The following is a 16,881-nucleotide window of genomic DNA, read 5'->3' as shown; positions in this document are numbered from 1 at the left end:
TAGTAGTAGAGGGTATTGAATCCCTTGGGCTTTGAGTTACAGTCAGTTGTGAGCTGTCATGTGGATAGCAAAAATTGCACCTGAGTCCTTTAGAAGAAAACCAGTGCTCTTAACCACTGAGCCAATTTTTCAGTTCTCTTCTTTGTGCTTTTTTAAATCATATTTTTAGTATAGTACCTTACCTTTCAAAGAGTTTAATAATGATAAATGCTAAGGATACATCTTTATATGGTTATAAAATGCATGGACTTTAGGAATATATTTTAATATAATTAGAATTCAAGAATATATTTTAATATGATTCATACACCCACATATGTGGAATTATTTTATAAAAATGATACATTTATCAGAAAAGCTTTTATATGATATGTAGTAGTGTTTTTCTTATACCACTAAGAATCTTAATAGAGAGTAGTCCTGCAGATACTGAACAGATAGCTCATCTGTGAAGACCATTTGCTGTTTTTCTAGAGGACAAGGTTTGGTTGCCAACTCCCACATATAGATAGTTTTGTTTTTTTTGTTTTGCTTTAATTCCGTGTTTTCATGACTAGAGATTGAATTTGGGGCCTTGTGCATGAATTTGTAAGGACACTACCATCGAAACATGTAGCTCAAACAGGTTTTGAATTTGTGGTCCTCTTGCCCCCGCCTCCCAAAATGTCTGAGATTACAAGCCTGTGTCCCAGACCTGGCCATGCACATTTATTTGTATATGACATATATGTATATGTGTATTTAACTATATTTGCCTTCCTCATTAAATTGATACCTATAATCTATAATGTTTTTTGTTTCTTCATATGAGTAGTTCTTAGAATTAAAATAGGTTTTTGGTCATAGGGACACACTTTTAATCTCAGCAGTCAGGAGACTGAGGTAGAAAGATTGCTGCGATTTAGGGCCAGCCTGGGCTACGTACTGAGATTCTGACTTATATCCCTCCAAAAAAATTAGAATTTGAACCATTGTTTACAAATTGACATTTAAAATCACTTGGAATTTGCCTATTTGAGTTTTGCCTCTTTCCCTCTCTTTTTCTCATTTTTATCAAATCATATCAAATCAGATGTCTCTCTGATAGCCAAACTACCAACAAATGGAATTTTCTGGACCTTAAATAGTTGCTAACCATTTTAGATACTTAGAACTGTATTTATGTTATAAAACAGATAAGTGAAGCTAATCTTTTTTATCCATTTGTACTTGAAATATCAGAAGTTTCAAATATTTTTATTCCAGGTTTGTAATGTTGGTAGTGTTGAACCCAACCCAGGTATGGTGGCACTGGCTATAATCCCAGCACTCAGGTGTCTTATGCAGCCATATGGACTCTCAGAGTTTGGGGCCACCCTCCCTCATGTTGAGAGTTCTGGCTACTCAGAGCTACAGAGTGAGACGTACCTTGAATTCATTTGTTTTCTGTAATAATAAAAATCTAGTTCAGATTGAGCATCTATAATCTAAAAATCTGAAACTTGAAATGCACAAATTCTCAATGTTTTGACTAAAAAGATGTGATGCTAAAATCTGTCATTGATTGTTCACAAATGTTTCATGTACAATTATTTAAAATGTTATAAAATTACTTTTAGATTTTGAATATAAGGTACATATGAAACAAATGAATTTCATGTTTAGACTTGCTGTTTTTCTAAAAAATAGACATTGTTTTGCTGTATCTTATTACTGTGATGAGAAATAGTTCTGTCTTTAAACACTTCAGATAAGGTATCTATAACCTTGACTACTCTCTTATCCTGGTTGCTCATATATGTTTTTGCTACATTGTTATTACTTTGAATCAGATCTTTTTAGGAAGATGCTTTCTAATTAAGGCAATTAGAATAATTCTAATATTATCATAAAGAAAAAGTTGTAGATCAGAGACTAGAGCCAAACCCAGACCCAAAGACATTACCTCTGGTGAAATGGAGCTTAGCCTTGGATAAAAACTGAGAAATGACTAAAATAGTTTTAGTTTTAAACTTTTCTAGTTTTGGGTAATTTAGATGGAGCTTCTTTGTGTCTCAGCAGCCACTTGCCAAATAATTATAATTCTTGGCTGATAGCTCAGACTTATTATTAACTAGCCCTTAGAACTTAAATTAACCCATTTGTATTAATCTATGTACTACCCTGAGACTCATAGCTTTAACCTCTCTTGCAAATCCTGCTTCCTTTCCATCTGGCTGGCAACTTCTCTGACTCTGCCCTTCTTCCCAGAATTATCCTAGTCTGTTTCTCTCACCCAGTCTCTCCTGCCCAGCTATAGGCCATTCAGCTCTTTAATAACCAATGAGAGTAATACATACTGACAGTGTACAAAGATTGTTCCATATCAGGGTAACATGGAAACAGATCTCAAATATGAACGCCAAAAAGGAAAATGTTTCAGGAATGGTAAAGCTCACTCTTGAAGAAATCCTGGGAAGGTAGTTTTTTAAAAACACAATTTAAAATGTTATCTTTTTGTGAGGGGTGGGTTGGGGTTTGAGGTTGATTGTTGGTTGGTTTGTTGTGTGGGTGGTTAGTTGGTTGGTTGGTTTATTTGAGTCAGGTCTCTCTGCATAGGCCTGGCTGTCCTGGATCAACTGGCTGTGTAGACCAGGCTGTCCTAAAGCTCACAGGTATCTAGCACCCTCTGAGTCACCCTCTGAGTCATGAGTGCTCTGATTGAAGACAAGTGCCACCATGCCTGACTACTGTATCAGTTTTAAAAAGATCCAAAAAGAAATAATAGTGTTACCTATCTCTAACATCTGTGGTTTACCTCGACTTTTCGAATGCCACAGTGTTATTTGAAACAACAAAGATCAAAGTCTAAGCATTTGAAGATATTTCAGGATAATGATGATTGTAATCATGTGTGGTTTGCCCATGGAGGTCAAAGACACAGTGTAATTCTTATACTCCAACTTTATGAGTTACAGACATTGAACTCAAATAGCTAATTACACACTCAGACGTCTCACTGGCCTTGATCCTCTTAATTTAAAGCATTAAAGCTTTAAGAAATTTTTTAATTCTAAGTTACAATATAAACAGAAATGAAGTTTGCTTAGTATTAGAAATATTTATTATTTCTTAATAAGGTTTATCTGTTGATCATTATTTTGCCTCAGTACTAAAAATTAGTATGTGAATTCAAGCTCCACTTAAATAACATTATTACTAATATTTGACATCAATTTGTCAAGTGTTAATACTTAATATCAATAATACTTGACATAATTTTCTTTGAATTTCACTAACTCTTTTCTGAAGGAAGAATTCTTTTGCTTTTGCTGTTTAGCAACATCATTCCATATTCAGGGAGTTTTGCCATATTCCTTTCAAGAATTTGTCTTGTTCTCATGGGGATTGCTACAGGTATTTGTATAGTATCTCAGAAAATCGTGTTGTTCTCAAAGAATTCCCTTTTGAAACATGTAGAATTCTCTTAGCTTTCTAGTCAGTCTTCTAGATTAAATTTTTATCAGCCTATCTGTATCTTTCAGCATCATAGTTTATATGATAAAAATTTGAATATTCAAGCTAATGAATTATAAATGCTGTCCTTGGAATTACCATGTTCACAAACTTTATTTACTTTTTGGGTCTCTCTATGTAAATTAACTATAATTACAAGCTTCATTTGTGCCAGGCTGATATTATCCTGTAAGTTATATAATCTTTATGTCTGCTACTCATTAACATATTTTCAATTACCATTATATATCAAGTAGAACTTTTCTCATAGTATTGCAAAATAAATTTTTATGATTTTTAAATTCATAAAAGTTAGAAATTTTATTTCAAGTTTTGGTAATGTTTTTCTCTTACAGCCTGATGTGTGAAAAAAGAATTTTTGAGACTGTGAATAGCGTCAGGCACCCCTTTCTGGTGAACCTTTTTGCATGTTTCCAAACAAAAGAGCATGTTTGCTTTGTGATGGAGTACGCTGCAGGTGGGGACCTGATGATGCACATCCATACTGATGTCTTCTCTGAACCCAGAGCTGTGTGAGTATACCTTAGACATATGCCTCTCTCTCCGTGACTCATGGCTTTCTGGGACTAAAAAGAGCTGTGACTTTTACATCCTTGCTTTTTCCCTAATGAATGTAGACCCTATAAGAAATAGTAGAATTTCTTACTTTTTGTGTTTATAAACTCTGTTGTCCATGGTGAAGATTTCATGAGTTACCATTATTTCATACTTGATCATTTAGATTCAATTTAGGTTATATTTAGATCATTTTTATTTTAGTTATTAGTTTTATCCCTACAGAATGACATTCTGGAGTCCTAAGTTTAAAGGTAAATTATACTCAAAATATTATATATATTTATATGAATGTTGGTATCTCATTTAAAATATTTATATTTGTGTTTTAAAGGGTAAATCTATGTTTATAATATTTCTCAAACAGTGCTTTAAAAAAATTGGTATAGGTTGATTGCCATTACAAAAAAAATTGGTATAGGTTGATTGCCATTACACAAAAAGCCAGAAGTGTTTTAAACTTTTGTTGCTTCATTGTTTGAACTTTTGCCTAGTATTCCAGAACCTTAATCACAACATTCTCCAAGTTCTGTACCTTCCCCCCCCCCATACCAGATAAGGACTCCCCATATTACACAAAGTAACCTAAAATTTGGTGTGTATTCTAGTCTGGCCTCAAAACTCATAGCCATCCTCTTTCATCTCCCAAGTTTTATGATTGTAGGTATGTACTGCCATGCCCAGCTCTGAAACTATCTGAATGAGAGGCCGTGCTTTTGCATCGGTTACGGTCTCATGGTGATGTGTTGGGGATCCAGACTTTGGACATAACACAGAATATTGTGTTAGAGCCTTTCATATTTCATTTTGGAGGATTAGGGATGTTCAACCTGTATTCTTATAGCCTTCAAGAAAAGGGATGGAAAAGAGACATCAGGATAAACCATTTTTGTAGTTCAACTAAATTGTATATTAAAGTTAACTTATTCAATACTTAAAAGTCAAGAGTAGTAAGCATTTTAGATTATTGGCCATATCCAGTGTATTATTTGTTATCCTAATTTTACAGCTTTTGCATAGTAGAGACCTAGAAGGTACTCTATTAGCTATATTTTATGAGACCCACAAGTTTACATCTCTAGCTCCAGTCTCTTCACTAATGATCCAGCTATTTATATACCTAGCTTAGGACCAGCTTTTCCATTTGTAAGGCCCATAAAAATCTCACTTAGCATCTCAAGTTGTTTTCCTGCCTATTTTTTTTTCTACTGCTTCTCAGACCTGCTACTATTACAGTCTTCCTCATCTTATTAAAAACAATATTATCTTTTATGTTGTCCAAGCCAAAATGCTGAGTGTCAGTCATGGTCCCCTTTTCCCCTCACCTGTAACATCCATGGAATTAGCAAATACAGTCAACTCTCTTCAGAATATTCACACATCATTAGACTGAAAGAAAATCCAGTAGTACCTTTTTGATTTTACTTTTGAATTGTCTTAGTTCTATTTTCTGATGAAACATCAACTAACGTTCATGTAGCAATTTCTTTCACACTTTTGATTGCTGTGTAACTGTTAGAGGTGTGTCCTTATAGATAGTGCCACAGCTTTCAGTTTTCAGATAGGAAAACAGGAATTAATTCTGATGCATAGTAAAGTAGTTTAAAATTAGGCTGAGTAGTAAAAAGTCACTAAGAATCAATTTTCCAAAAGTTTAAAACTTAAATTTTTTCTTATGTTATGTGTGAGGGTCTGCGTGTATTTTTATGTACTACATGTGTGCAGTGCCCATAGAAGGCAGAAGATGGAATAGGAGCCCTCTAGGTACATTAAAAATTTTAAGGTGGTAGTGCAAAGTAGAACCTCCATTCATTATGTGGTCCCAGGAGGATCCTGAATTTAGGTCAACCTGACCTACATAGGTGGTACCTTGGTCCACAAAAGAAGAAAAAAAGCTTAAAAATATATTAGGCAGATATTTACTATGCATGGGAATTTGTTTTGTTAGTTTGGTTTTGATTTTAAACAAATATAAAAAGTGTTGATTATTTCCTTCTATTAATAACAGAGGAACAGATTATATAGCCTGCTGAGTAGTATGACACGTGGAAGAGGGCCTGGCACATAAGGCAGTGTGGGCCTGTGCCACCTTAGACTGCGCGATCAAAGTGCTTTAATGTTTCTAGCTGTGCTGTTTTTCAGTTGTGTGGCTCTAAACAAAGGAATTCCTCTGTCTGAACTTCATGCTCTGTGTTTGTAAAATAGAGACTTTAAGAAAAGCTACTAATAAAATACCTGACTATACCAGACTTAGTGTTTTCCTATTTGTTTTGTAAATTGAGGATAATCAGTGCAATCTGTTTTAAAAGCAGAAAAGGAGACACTTTTAAATTGTTGCAGTATTGTTTTGCTAACAATGTTTGCTTTAAAGAGATCTTGAAAAAACTATTTTGATTAGTGTATCAAGTTTAACAAATTGCACACAGATACCTGTTACATAAGATTTAGTATACAATTAAATACATACTTGTAAGTAGTTGTATTTTTAAAATTCTTCTAAATTACAATCCTATTTTTATGAAAATGAGTAAACTTTAAATCTGAGTGTAATACCTATATGTAATATTAATGTATTCACTTCACTTAAAAGAATATAATTATCTCTGGATGGCAGTTGAGTTTCAGTGATAGGAATAGATTGCTGAGTAGAAAATTATACTTTTGCAAAAGGGTAGGTAATAATGCATATTTTATAGAGGAAAATAATTATATTTTATATAATTAAGAACGTAGTTTTTCTAGATATCTCTAGATCTGCATTTGTAATTCACTCGTTTGTTTATTCTCACCCTCACTCAGCAAATCTTCTGTGAGTCAGGATTGTGCTATGCCTTAAGAATCAATATTTCAACTGTTTTTCTTGGAACCCAAGGCCATGTGTCCATGCTAGGCTCTGTTTCCTGCCCCACATACAATCCTAAGTGCCTACGTCCAAAGCCAAACATTTTTTCCAGTAATACTTTATTTTTTAAATTGTTATCTATTTATTTCTATTCTTTACTATCTTGGATAACTGTTAAGTTCTTTGCAAGCACCCTTCTGAAAGTCCTCATCATCTTTCTTCTGTTCTATTGTAAAACCTTGTTTGTTCATTTTCTCTCTTCACCACATAATTCTATTCCAGTACTTACAATGTCCCTAATATAAAATGTGCTTCCTCATTAAGGGAAGAAATTCCTGATAAGAGGTAATTTTCATATCTGTTGCTTGGCATTCATGATTCTACTTGGGTCCTTTCTGCTTGATCTCCTGCTATGCTCCCCATGGACTCTAATCCTGTGCTTTATCCACAACTGTGATGAGTATTTTTCTCTCCTGCTGGCCAGACTCCCAAATAATGACAATGAGACTTATTACTTATGAAAGCTTGGCCTATAGCTTAGGCTTATAACCTGCTCTTATAATGTAAATTAACCCATTTATATTAATCCACATTCTTTCATGAGGCTTTACCTCTCTTCTGCCTCGTATCTCCTGTTTTCTTTTTGTGTCTGCCCACATCTCTGCTCACCTAGATTCATCTCCTACTCTTTTTTCTTTCCTCTGGAAGTTCCACCTATACCCCCTGCCTAGTGATTGGACATTGAGCTTTTTATTACACCAGTCACAATGTACAAATATCCCACAACATACAGCAAATTCCATACTAGTTGTCAAACTGGCAGTTTCCATGCCTCTGTTCTTTTTCTGTCTTAAGGGAATGGCTTGCATTTTCTAACAAAACTTTTGCTTTGGCACGATGTCCTTCCATACTTACAGCACATTGCAATTCCTCCCTACAGAACCAAACCAAAAGTCCTCTCTGAGGACCCTCAATGACTACTATGCAAGTGAAAGCTGTCCATTGCTATAATTATATTCTCTCCGTTTTTAAATTCATTTTGAATAGCACAATATATTGTATGCGATAAGAATAAATAAATATTTGAGTAACTACAAAGTGTCCATTTAACTATAAAAGGGTTCAAGAGCAATGAAATTTATTAAACATTTGATTTAATTTTTCTAACAGATTTTATGCAGCATGTGTAGTTCTCGGGTTACAATATTTACATGAGCACAAAATTGTTTATAGGTAAGTACATTTTCCTTGTTTCTAGTAGCTTACTTCCGTGTGAATTGGAATTCAGGATAATTAACAAGGATATTTTGTGCTTAACCAATTTTTTAGTTTTCTTTTTGTTAATTAGCCTGAATTCCAATTCACACGTGAGTCCTACCCCAACTTGGAAAACTAGCTCACCAGCATGAGCGTTGTGTGATGGACTTCTTGGTTGTTGGTCCTCTGCTTATTTCCTAATTAAAATAGTGAGAGAGTGAGTTGGCCTGTGGTGACACAGTTCACCAGTAGCTTTTAGAAAGAGGAAAACAACTATGCCAGAGTGTAAACCACCATGCCGTCCCTCATTAGGATGTCTTCAGTAGGACTGAGAATAGTGGTAGAGAGGTTATGATATGTGATGCCTCGGGTGTGATCTCCCACACAAGAGTGAGTGAATGAATGAATGAGACAATGTTGCCATTGTCTGAACTACAAGGGTATTGGTGGTATAGCCCATTCATATTCTGGCACTGGCTCCTTGTCAAACTGCAGAACAGCTTGTGGCCAGCCTCTGATCCCTGGCTACATTGAGTAGTGCTGCTCTTCCTTCCCATTAATGCACTGCATGGTACTGGAAAGCAAGCTCACTGTGGGAAAGCCAGTCAGAATTTGGAATCTTAATGGTTTAGTCAAGCTTCTAACAATGTTTTTAAGGTTTGCTCATGATTCCGTTTACTTAATAAAGTATTTAAAACTAGCTTCATTTGTAATCGCTTAGCCTTCTCTTTATGTTAAACTATATTCTTAAAAGTTAAATCTTACACTTTACTTATATTGTTAGCTTAAATTATTTCATAATGCATGTGAACAAAGTTCAAATTGTGACTAAGTCAGATTACCCTAAATAAAAATTTAAACTTCAATAAAAGGTATTTAAACTGATTCTGTATCTTAATATAAACAATTAAAAAGATAGAATGTTTATTTTGTAAATATATTCTCATGTATATAACAAGAAAAAATTATGTAAAAGCTTTATTACTATGCAAAAGGAAGAAAAATGAGAGCATACTATGCTATAACTTGGAAGAAACTTCCCAGAAGACAAAATTGGGCTCCTTGAAAATAAAAATTCTATCTTGTACTATGTGGTTTACTGACTTATTTTCATGTTTCCACCTTGAACAGAGATTTGAAGTTGGATAATTTGTTGCTAGATACAGAAGGCTTTGTAAAAATTGCTGACTTTGGTCTTTGCAAAGAAGGTAATTGGACTTTTTCAGTAGTTTTCATTTGTGTAAGAAAAACATTTTTTATTTTAATTTATTCAATTAAAACATTTGGATTGCTCATATAACCCAGTAACCACATCAAGACATTGATCGGTGGATATAGATAGTTGGTATTGTCAGAAACTGTTGTGAGACTCAGCTTCTCTGTATGGTTGATATTCTTACCAGTATTTTAACATGGTGCTAAGCGCTGGTTTGTTGGATTGGGACTGAGCCAAATGAAGTACATGCCAGCTTCTTAGAACTATTAACATTTTAATGGAAAAATAGAATTATGTAAATATCTCAAGATTTTATATATATTTAGGGATTAAATAAAGCAGTTAAGCTGAGGCCATTCAAAGGAAAGGTCATGTGAGAAATTGTAATGATGATGGTGGTAAGCAGTAGATACTGCTAGGTTAGGTTTGACTCCTTATAAGATAAGATATTCACTCTTCATACGTAATGTTATAACTGATGTTATATGCTTCCTCCTTCGTACACTAGTAGCTTTATTTTATTACTTAACTTTGTTTCCATTGTAAGTAAACACAGTTCTTGGATATCTTAGAATTAGTGAATGTTTACTGAATCAATGAATTTGTTGGTTGAAACGTTTGTGAAGTCTTGGTATGTTTGAGTTACAAACATATATGTACAGCAATGTTAGTTTTCTTTCCTAAGCACACCTTCTAATTTTTATGCCATTTTTTCTTTGCCAATAAATACTTGAATTTATCATCTCCAGGAATGGGGTATGGAGATAGAACAAGCACATTTTGTGGTACTCCTGAATTTCTTGCCCCAGAAGTATTGACAGAAACATCGTACACAAGGGCTGTAGATTGGTGGGGCCTTGGCGTACTTATATATGAAATGCTCGTTGGAGAGGTAAGCTATAGGAAGTAGGTAGATGAAGAGAGGGAGGATGGATGATTGGAAGGAAAAAGTACATCATTTTTATAAAGACACTTCCATTTGTCTCCTATATAACTAGAAAATCAGTTTTATGCTAATAATTGGCTGTATTTCTATAATATCTTTACTAGCCTAGTAGTTTAGATTTTTATATAGTGGGTGGACTGTATTATGTATGTTTTCAAATAGCCTCTTATATTTAAGTGTTTTAAGATGGTTATGTTTTGTGATTTTAATAGGACTGAATTTCATAGGGAATAGAACGATGGGAGAGTAATAAAAATATATTCTACAGGCAGGTGTAGTGGTACATACTTGTCATCTGAGCACTTGGGGGGGTGGGCAGAGAGACAGGGAGATTATGAATTTGAGACCAATCTGGGCTATATAATTGAAATTGAATTAAAATGTAAAAAGAAAAAATATCTGTCATCTATAAAAATAAATGTGACCTTCAAAAACAATAGCAGGGTTGGAGAGTTAGCTCAGCAGTTAAGAGTGCATATTACTGTTGCAGAGGAAGAACTCCAGTTTAATTCCCAACACCCTCTTCTGAGCGCTCACAACCACCTGTGACTCCCGCTTCTGGGAATTGGACACCTCTGTACTCTACAAGTGCCTGCACTCAAGTACATGTCCCCACACAGATAGACACACATACACATATTTAAAAATATTTATAAACCCCCTTTTAAAAAATAAACAGAATTGAAGCAGTTGACACTTTACTCATTTTCTTATTAACAATATTAATCTTTGAGGATAACTGAGTTTAATACTGAAATCCTTATAATTTATGAAACTTACAAAATAAATGAAAATGATAAGGTCCTGCCGGGCGATGGTGGCGCACGCCTTTAATCCCAGCACTCGGGAGGCAGAGGCAGGTGGATCTCTGTGAGTTCGAAACCAGCCTGGTCTACAGAGCTAGTGCCAGGACAGGCTCCAAAGCCACAGAGAAACCCTGTCTCGAAAAACCAAAAAAAAAAAAAAAAAAAAAAAGATAAGGTCCTAATGGATTTATGGATTGCTAAGAACGGTAATGGGAATGGAATTCAGAATGAGTATCTTTTTTTGTCAAGGCAGTTGAAACCTTTCTCAAGAGGGGTTTTTCTATAGATACAAGTCAACTTGTTGGAAATGAATCACTATTCTGGAGTTTCCCATTGCCAGCCACCTTCCTTGTATATCCAAGTCATGAATCATTTCTGGCTGAATAAATGAACAGATGCCTTCTTATTTGTTGATGGTTCTGAAGTTTTAGTCTGTGTGTTGTTTACTAACACTTAACCATAATGAACAGATTTGTACAATAGATGACAGTCCTTTCAGTGAGTCAAATTGGAACAGATTCTCTGGAAAAAGAAGAAAGAAATGGCTTATTAAGAGAGCTATGAACTTTATAAATATTAGCTCTGTTCATTTTGCATCCATCAACATTTAATAAACTCCAAACTAGTAGTATTACCGTTTTCAGATATGTGAGTAACACAAGTGGTTAATAACTTGTCACACAGCACTTGTGAGTTAGGGTTGCAGTTTTTTTGTCCTCTACATTTTCAGAACCTGTTTCTAAACCCTGTACTTCGTGCATTAGGATCAGGTATCAATTCCATCTGGTCTCATTTATTTTCCCAAGACCTGTGTCCCAGATTAAATCTCCCTCCTCTGTTTAGAAAAGCGACTTTAGGTATTTGGAATGGAATTAATTTTAAGCTCAGTATTTGCTATTCGCAGTAGTCTTTCTAACTAAGGTGATGGAAATACTGTTGTTGGTGACTGTGGCATACTTAAACTCTGTCACCTCTCTATGTTTCTATTGCCATATTTTTAAATGTATCATTTAAGTAAGTCCAAGATTTATTTCTGAGCCAAAATTGTATTCTTTCTTATAATTTACTTTCAGGAAGCAGAGGCTTCTCTGAGTTTGAGGCTGTTCTGGTCTACATAGTGAGTTCCAGGACAGCCAGGGCTCTACAGTGAGACCTTGATTTAAACTCCATCCTCCCAAAAATAGTTTTATGTTAGAAATAACATGTGAAAATTAGTTGTATAAATCTTGCAGAATTAATATGCTATATTGATTTTGCCTTCTTGTGTTCAAGCCACTGGTTAACAAACAAGTGAGGAGGTCCCTGCTTTCTGGTTTTGGGAAAGGGTTTCTAAATGGCTGAGTTTTAAACACACCCAGAAGGCACTGATACTCCATTTTAGTTGCCTTTCAACTCCATTTATCTTTAGTGCCTCCACAGGAAGGTAATTAGGAAAGGAATTAAACTTAAAACCTATTTATTGGTTTGCATTATATTTTATAGCACTATTGAAGCTTCAGTTATAATGGTTTTTGGAGGGGTTTTTATTTTGGTTGTTTTTAACTGTTAAAGTGTGGTTTGGCTAAACTGTTCATTTGTTTGGGTTTTTGTTTTTATTTTTGTGTTTATTTGTTTGTTTTTGTCCCATTGGGACATCCTCTCCATTTTTTGTGGGGAGGTTTGAAATAGGGTCACAGTCAGAACTTCATAGAGTATTTGTTTTTCTTTAAATGTGGTTTCATGTAGCCCAGAGATAGCACAAGCCACTTACATTCACTGTGCACAGTGGGCTAGCCTTGAACTTCTTATCCTCCAGCCTCACCATTTCTGGTTTTATGCAGTTCTGGGATTGATCCCAGGACTTCTTACATGTTAGGCAGGCTTTCCAACTAAGCTTCGGGTCCTGTTTTTGTTCTCTCCCTCTCCCTCTCCCTCTCCCTCTCCCTCTCCCTCTCCCTCTCCCTCTCCCTCTGTATTTCGAGACAGGGTTTCTCTGTGTAACATATAACAGCCCTAGCTTCCCTGAAACTAGCTCTTGTAGACTAGGGTGACCTTGAACTCACACAGATTCGCCTGCCTCTGCCTCCCAAGTGCTGGTATCAAAGGCGTGCGCCACTACCACCCAGCTTCATTTCATTTTCATTGCCTGAATTTTGGTTCTGCTTTGAATATATGGGTTTTTGAATATATGGAACTTCATCTTACTAAAAAATATTTCTTCCAGTCTCCCTTTCCTGGTGATGATGAAGAAGAGGTATTTGACAGTATTGTAAATGACGAAGTAAGGTATCCAAGGTTCTTATCTACAGAAGCCATTTCCATAATGAGAAGGGTAAGAAATTAGGATTAAGAATTCTTTTTTTAAAATTAAGCTTAATCTTTTAAGTTGAAAAAATTTTCCCAGTTGAATTTTAGAAGTTGTTTTTAATTCATAGAAGACACATACTTTAGACAAATCTTTAAAAAAAAAAAAAAAAAAAAACTAACTAAATCTCCGAAAAGTTGTGAGAGTCTCTGTCAGTGAACTATGTTCTGTTGCTTTCATCGTAATTTCCTTGTTTTGTTTGCTAGCTGTTGAGAAGAAATCCTGAGCGGCGCCTGGGAGCTGGTGAGAAAGATGCAGAAGATGTAAAGAAGCACCCATTTTTCCGGGTAAGTGCAGAAGTTCAAAGCTTTGTTATGACACTTAAGTGATTAAAACAGGAAACTAAACTGGTTGTTTTATATTTTGTGACCCAGCTAACTGACTGGAGTGCTCTGATGGACAAAAAAGTAAAGCCGCCATTTGTACCTACCATCAGAGGACGGGAAGATGTTAGTAATTTTGATGATGAATTTACCTCAGAAGCACCTATTCTGACTCCACCTCGAGAGCCAAGGATACTTTCGGAAGAGGAACAGGAAATGTTCCGAGATTTTGACTACATTGCTGATTGGTGTTAAATTACTAGACACTGTGAAACCAAGCAAACTGACTAAAAAGAAGACCTCTTGAAAACAGCACCCTTCATTTGCCTTCTGTGCCACGAGGAGCTTCCAAGGTTTTTAACGCACATGAAGATGTGGTTAAAATACTCTTTTAATACCTTCTCAATGTTTTTAACGTAAATCTGAACACTGGAAGCTGTTTCATGGAGTTTAGGCTGAGTGAACATTGGCCATGGAAATCCATTACAAATAAATACTTTTACATCGATACTCTATTTTTAAAAAGAAGAAGTACCACTCTTTCATAGTCCTCATCTTTGCCCTAGGCCTGCCTTAAGTGGAAGAAAGATTAATCACTTTACTGTGTTTTACAAAAGAAAAAAATAAGGCTTTGGAAGCTATTACTGTTCACAAAGTGTGATTCTGTTTGAAAAAGGCAGTTTGTTTTTTAAGAAATCACTATAATATGAAAAATGTGGCAGTTTATACACCGTTGGTGGCTTGATTTAAAGGAAAAAACGAGAATGTATTAATGTCTAGTTTTATAAATTTTCTATATTTATCAGGAGAACACTCTTTAAAGCCTTAACTCCCCCAGCCATGCAGCAGAGCCTCATACATAGCTTTCCAACAGAGCTACCCGCCAAATGAGCTTTTCTTTAGTAAAAAATGCTGCAAAAATTAGCAACATCGGCGTTTACTTAACATTAAGAGTGAGGACTTCTGATCAGCTGGAACCAAGATACTGTGCTAACTATATGCATTCCCAAAGTCAAGACACCTGGAGGCTGTTCAGTCAGGTCTTCCAAAGTCAGTGCGCCCGATTAACCCTTTATTGGTATGCATTCTACACTTTTATCAACATAGTCATCTTGTTCTTGTGTCTGCTGTAGAAGGGAACTCTATCATTGTTAAACCATAGAGATTATCATGGTATACATGCTGTGAACATGTATATGTACAAGTTGTAATGTATTCTGTGTTGTAGGCATATTATTTAATTTCACCACTTCCTCACTTTTGTACAGTGGCCAAGCAGACACCTCAAACTCCAGCATTTACATTAAGTGCATTTGTACATTTTAGGCCACTGGATCCAGATTTTATATTGGCAGTTATTGAGGGCAAAAGCAATATATTATAATAGAATGTATAAATATTTTTGATAAAACAGTCTATATTTTATAAAAAGTTATTATAACACTAAAGCTGTACCTCAAAAGTCTCACAAATAATTGATCAAATACTCTACATATCTTCAGAGGATCCGTTTGTGGCTTTTTATCTTTCTTATGGTATGCCTTTTTACAAATCATGACCTTCACTTGGCTGGAACTCTTTTAGGTGTTTTTGTTTGTTTTTACTTTTTCCTTCTAGCCTGTCACATCATTGTTTTTCTTCAATTTGATATCATTGATGATCCTGTGCTTAGCATGTTAGGGCCATTATACCTCAGGAATAGCAAGTTGGTAACTAACCACACTTGACTTAACCATGCAATCATAGTAAGCTCATCTCTTAAAATTATCAAAATTTGAGTCTAATGAGGAACATAAAAGCACACTGATACATGAAGAGTTGAGCTTAAAACAGCCTTGCTAAGATATGTTGGCATGTTTGTATTGTACTCTAAGAACAATTAAAATTGTACAGAGATACTTTATATTACCTTCCAATTCATTATTATTTTAATCCCAAGATCCTTTGGAACAAAATTTTATAAGAAAAAGGAACAATATGTTGTTTTAAGTTGCTTTACCTTAATTAATTAATTAATTAATTACCTTGGAAAATAACAATAGAAAAAATAGCCTAATTTTCTAGCTTTAATCTGAACAGTATTAACAGAATATTAAAATCAAACACTTTTGAGGTACAGTCTGCATACCTTTGTTGGTTCTGAATTATGCATAGAAAGCAACGTTTTAAATGGGCTTGTTGCATTAAAAACTGACATAGAGTTATATTCACATTGTACAGAAATCTTTTAAATTGAAGTCAATCACTAAAAAATTTAGAGGTCAAGGCATAGTCACACAATTATGCTGAAAAAGCACTAATTTTTCTGTAGTTTAAATATATATATATATTTAGCCAGATTTTAAATTTTAAGAGTGTAAATAGATTTTGCTTTTACTGTATGTGTATGTGACTGCTCAAGCACTTTGTAAGGAAACTGGATACTTTAAATGGTACCCTATGCATCCAAATGAATTGTGCCTTTTCATCATTCTAAGAAAAAAGGTGTTTTGCAGTCATAAATTACCACAAATGCACAAATTAAAGTTTAAAATAGATTAAAATTTGTAACTTTGGTTTTAAGTATTCATTCCTTTTAGAATTTTTCTTGTGTTAAAATAATATTGGCTCTACTATGTTCAAGATCTGGAGAAAATTATTTTTAGTTAGCTTACCAGTAAGTCATTTTTATTCTGGGAAAGGCATTTTGTCCACTTTACTTGGAATAATGGAGAAAACTTATATTGTATTCTGTATTCAGCAGTCTTTCGTCCATGCATAAAATGCCCACTGTCACTATGCACTGAGGCTAGGAAAGCTGAGTGGAGGAGAGAAACAAGAAAGTTCTCAAGACCAAAGAAACAATGTGTACGTGTTGAAATGTTAAAATGTAAGCAATGGCAGCATGTACACTTTTCTCATCAGAGGATAGCATTTTAATTTAGATCTGACATTTGAGAAAATAGGCAGATTAGTAAAGCAGATTGCTAGCCATTTTGTAGTAATCACACTAACAAGGTATATTTTAGAAATGTACAATGATACGTAGTATTGATGGGACATAATGAACATTGTTATTATGTGCTGGTCTGGTCAAAACTGACTTCCAAGCTCAAAT

At 34.7% G+C, this 16,881-nt stretch overlaps 1 protein-coding gene across 1 annotated transcript in view; it reads left to right on the top strand.

Moving 5' to 3' along the window:
- Positions 1-16,334, top strand: part of Pkn2 (protein kinase N2) — a 95,862-nt gene extending 79,528 nt beyond the window's left edge. The window contains exons 16-22 of the mRNA XM_050160205.1: positions 3,831-4,007; positions 8,063-8,125; positions 9,281-9,357; positions 10,115-10,257; positions 13,321-13,428; positions 13,668-13,748; positions 13,836-16,334. Coding sequence (XP_050016162.1) covers positions 3,831-4,007; positions 8,063-8,125; positions 9,281-9,357; positions 10,115-10,257; positions 13,321-13,428; positions 13,668-13,748; positions 13,836-14,039 — 853 coding nt within the window. The 3' untranslated portion in view covers positions 14,040-16,334. The remainder of the gene's footprint in view (positions 1-3,830; positions 4,008-8,062; positions 8,126-9,280; positions 9,358-10,114; positions 10,258-13,320; positions 13,429-13,667; positions 13,749-13,835) is intronic.
- Positions 16,335-16,881: the final 547 nt, after the last annotated feature.

The sequence above is a fragment of the Alexandromys fortis genome, unplaced genomic scaffold (genome assembly GCF_014885135.2).
Source record: "Alexandromys fortis isolate MF-2015 unplaced genomic scaffold, M_Fortis_MF-2015_v1.1 scaffold_124, whole genome shotgun sequence".
Lineage (NCBI taxonomy): Eukaryota > Metazoa > Chordata > Mammalia > Rodentia > Cricetidae > Alexandromys > Alexandromys fortis.
The sequence above is the reverse complement of the archived record's forward strand: the minus strand, read 5'-3'. Positions and strand labels throughout refer to the sequence as shown.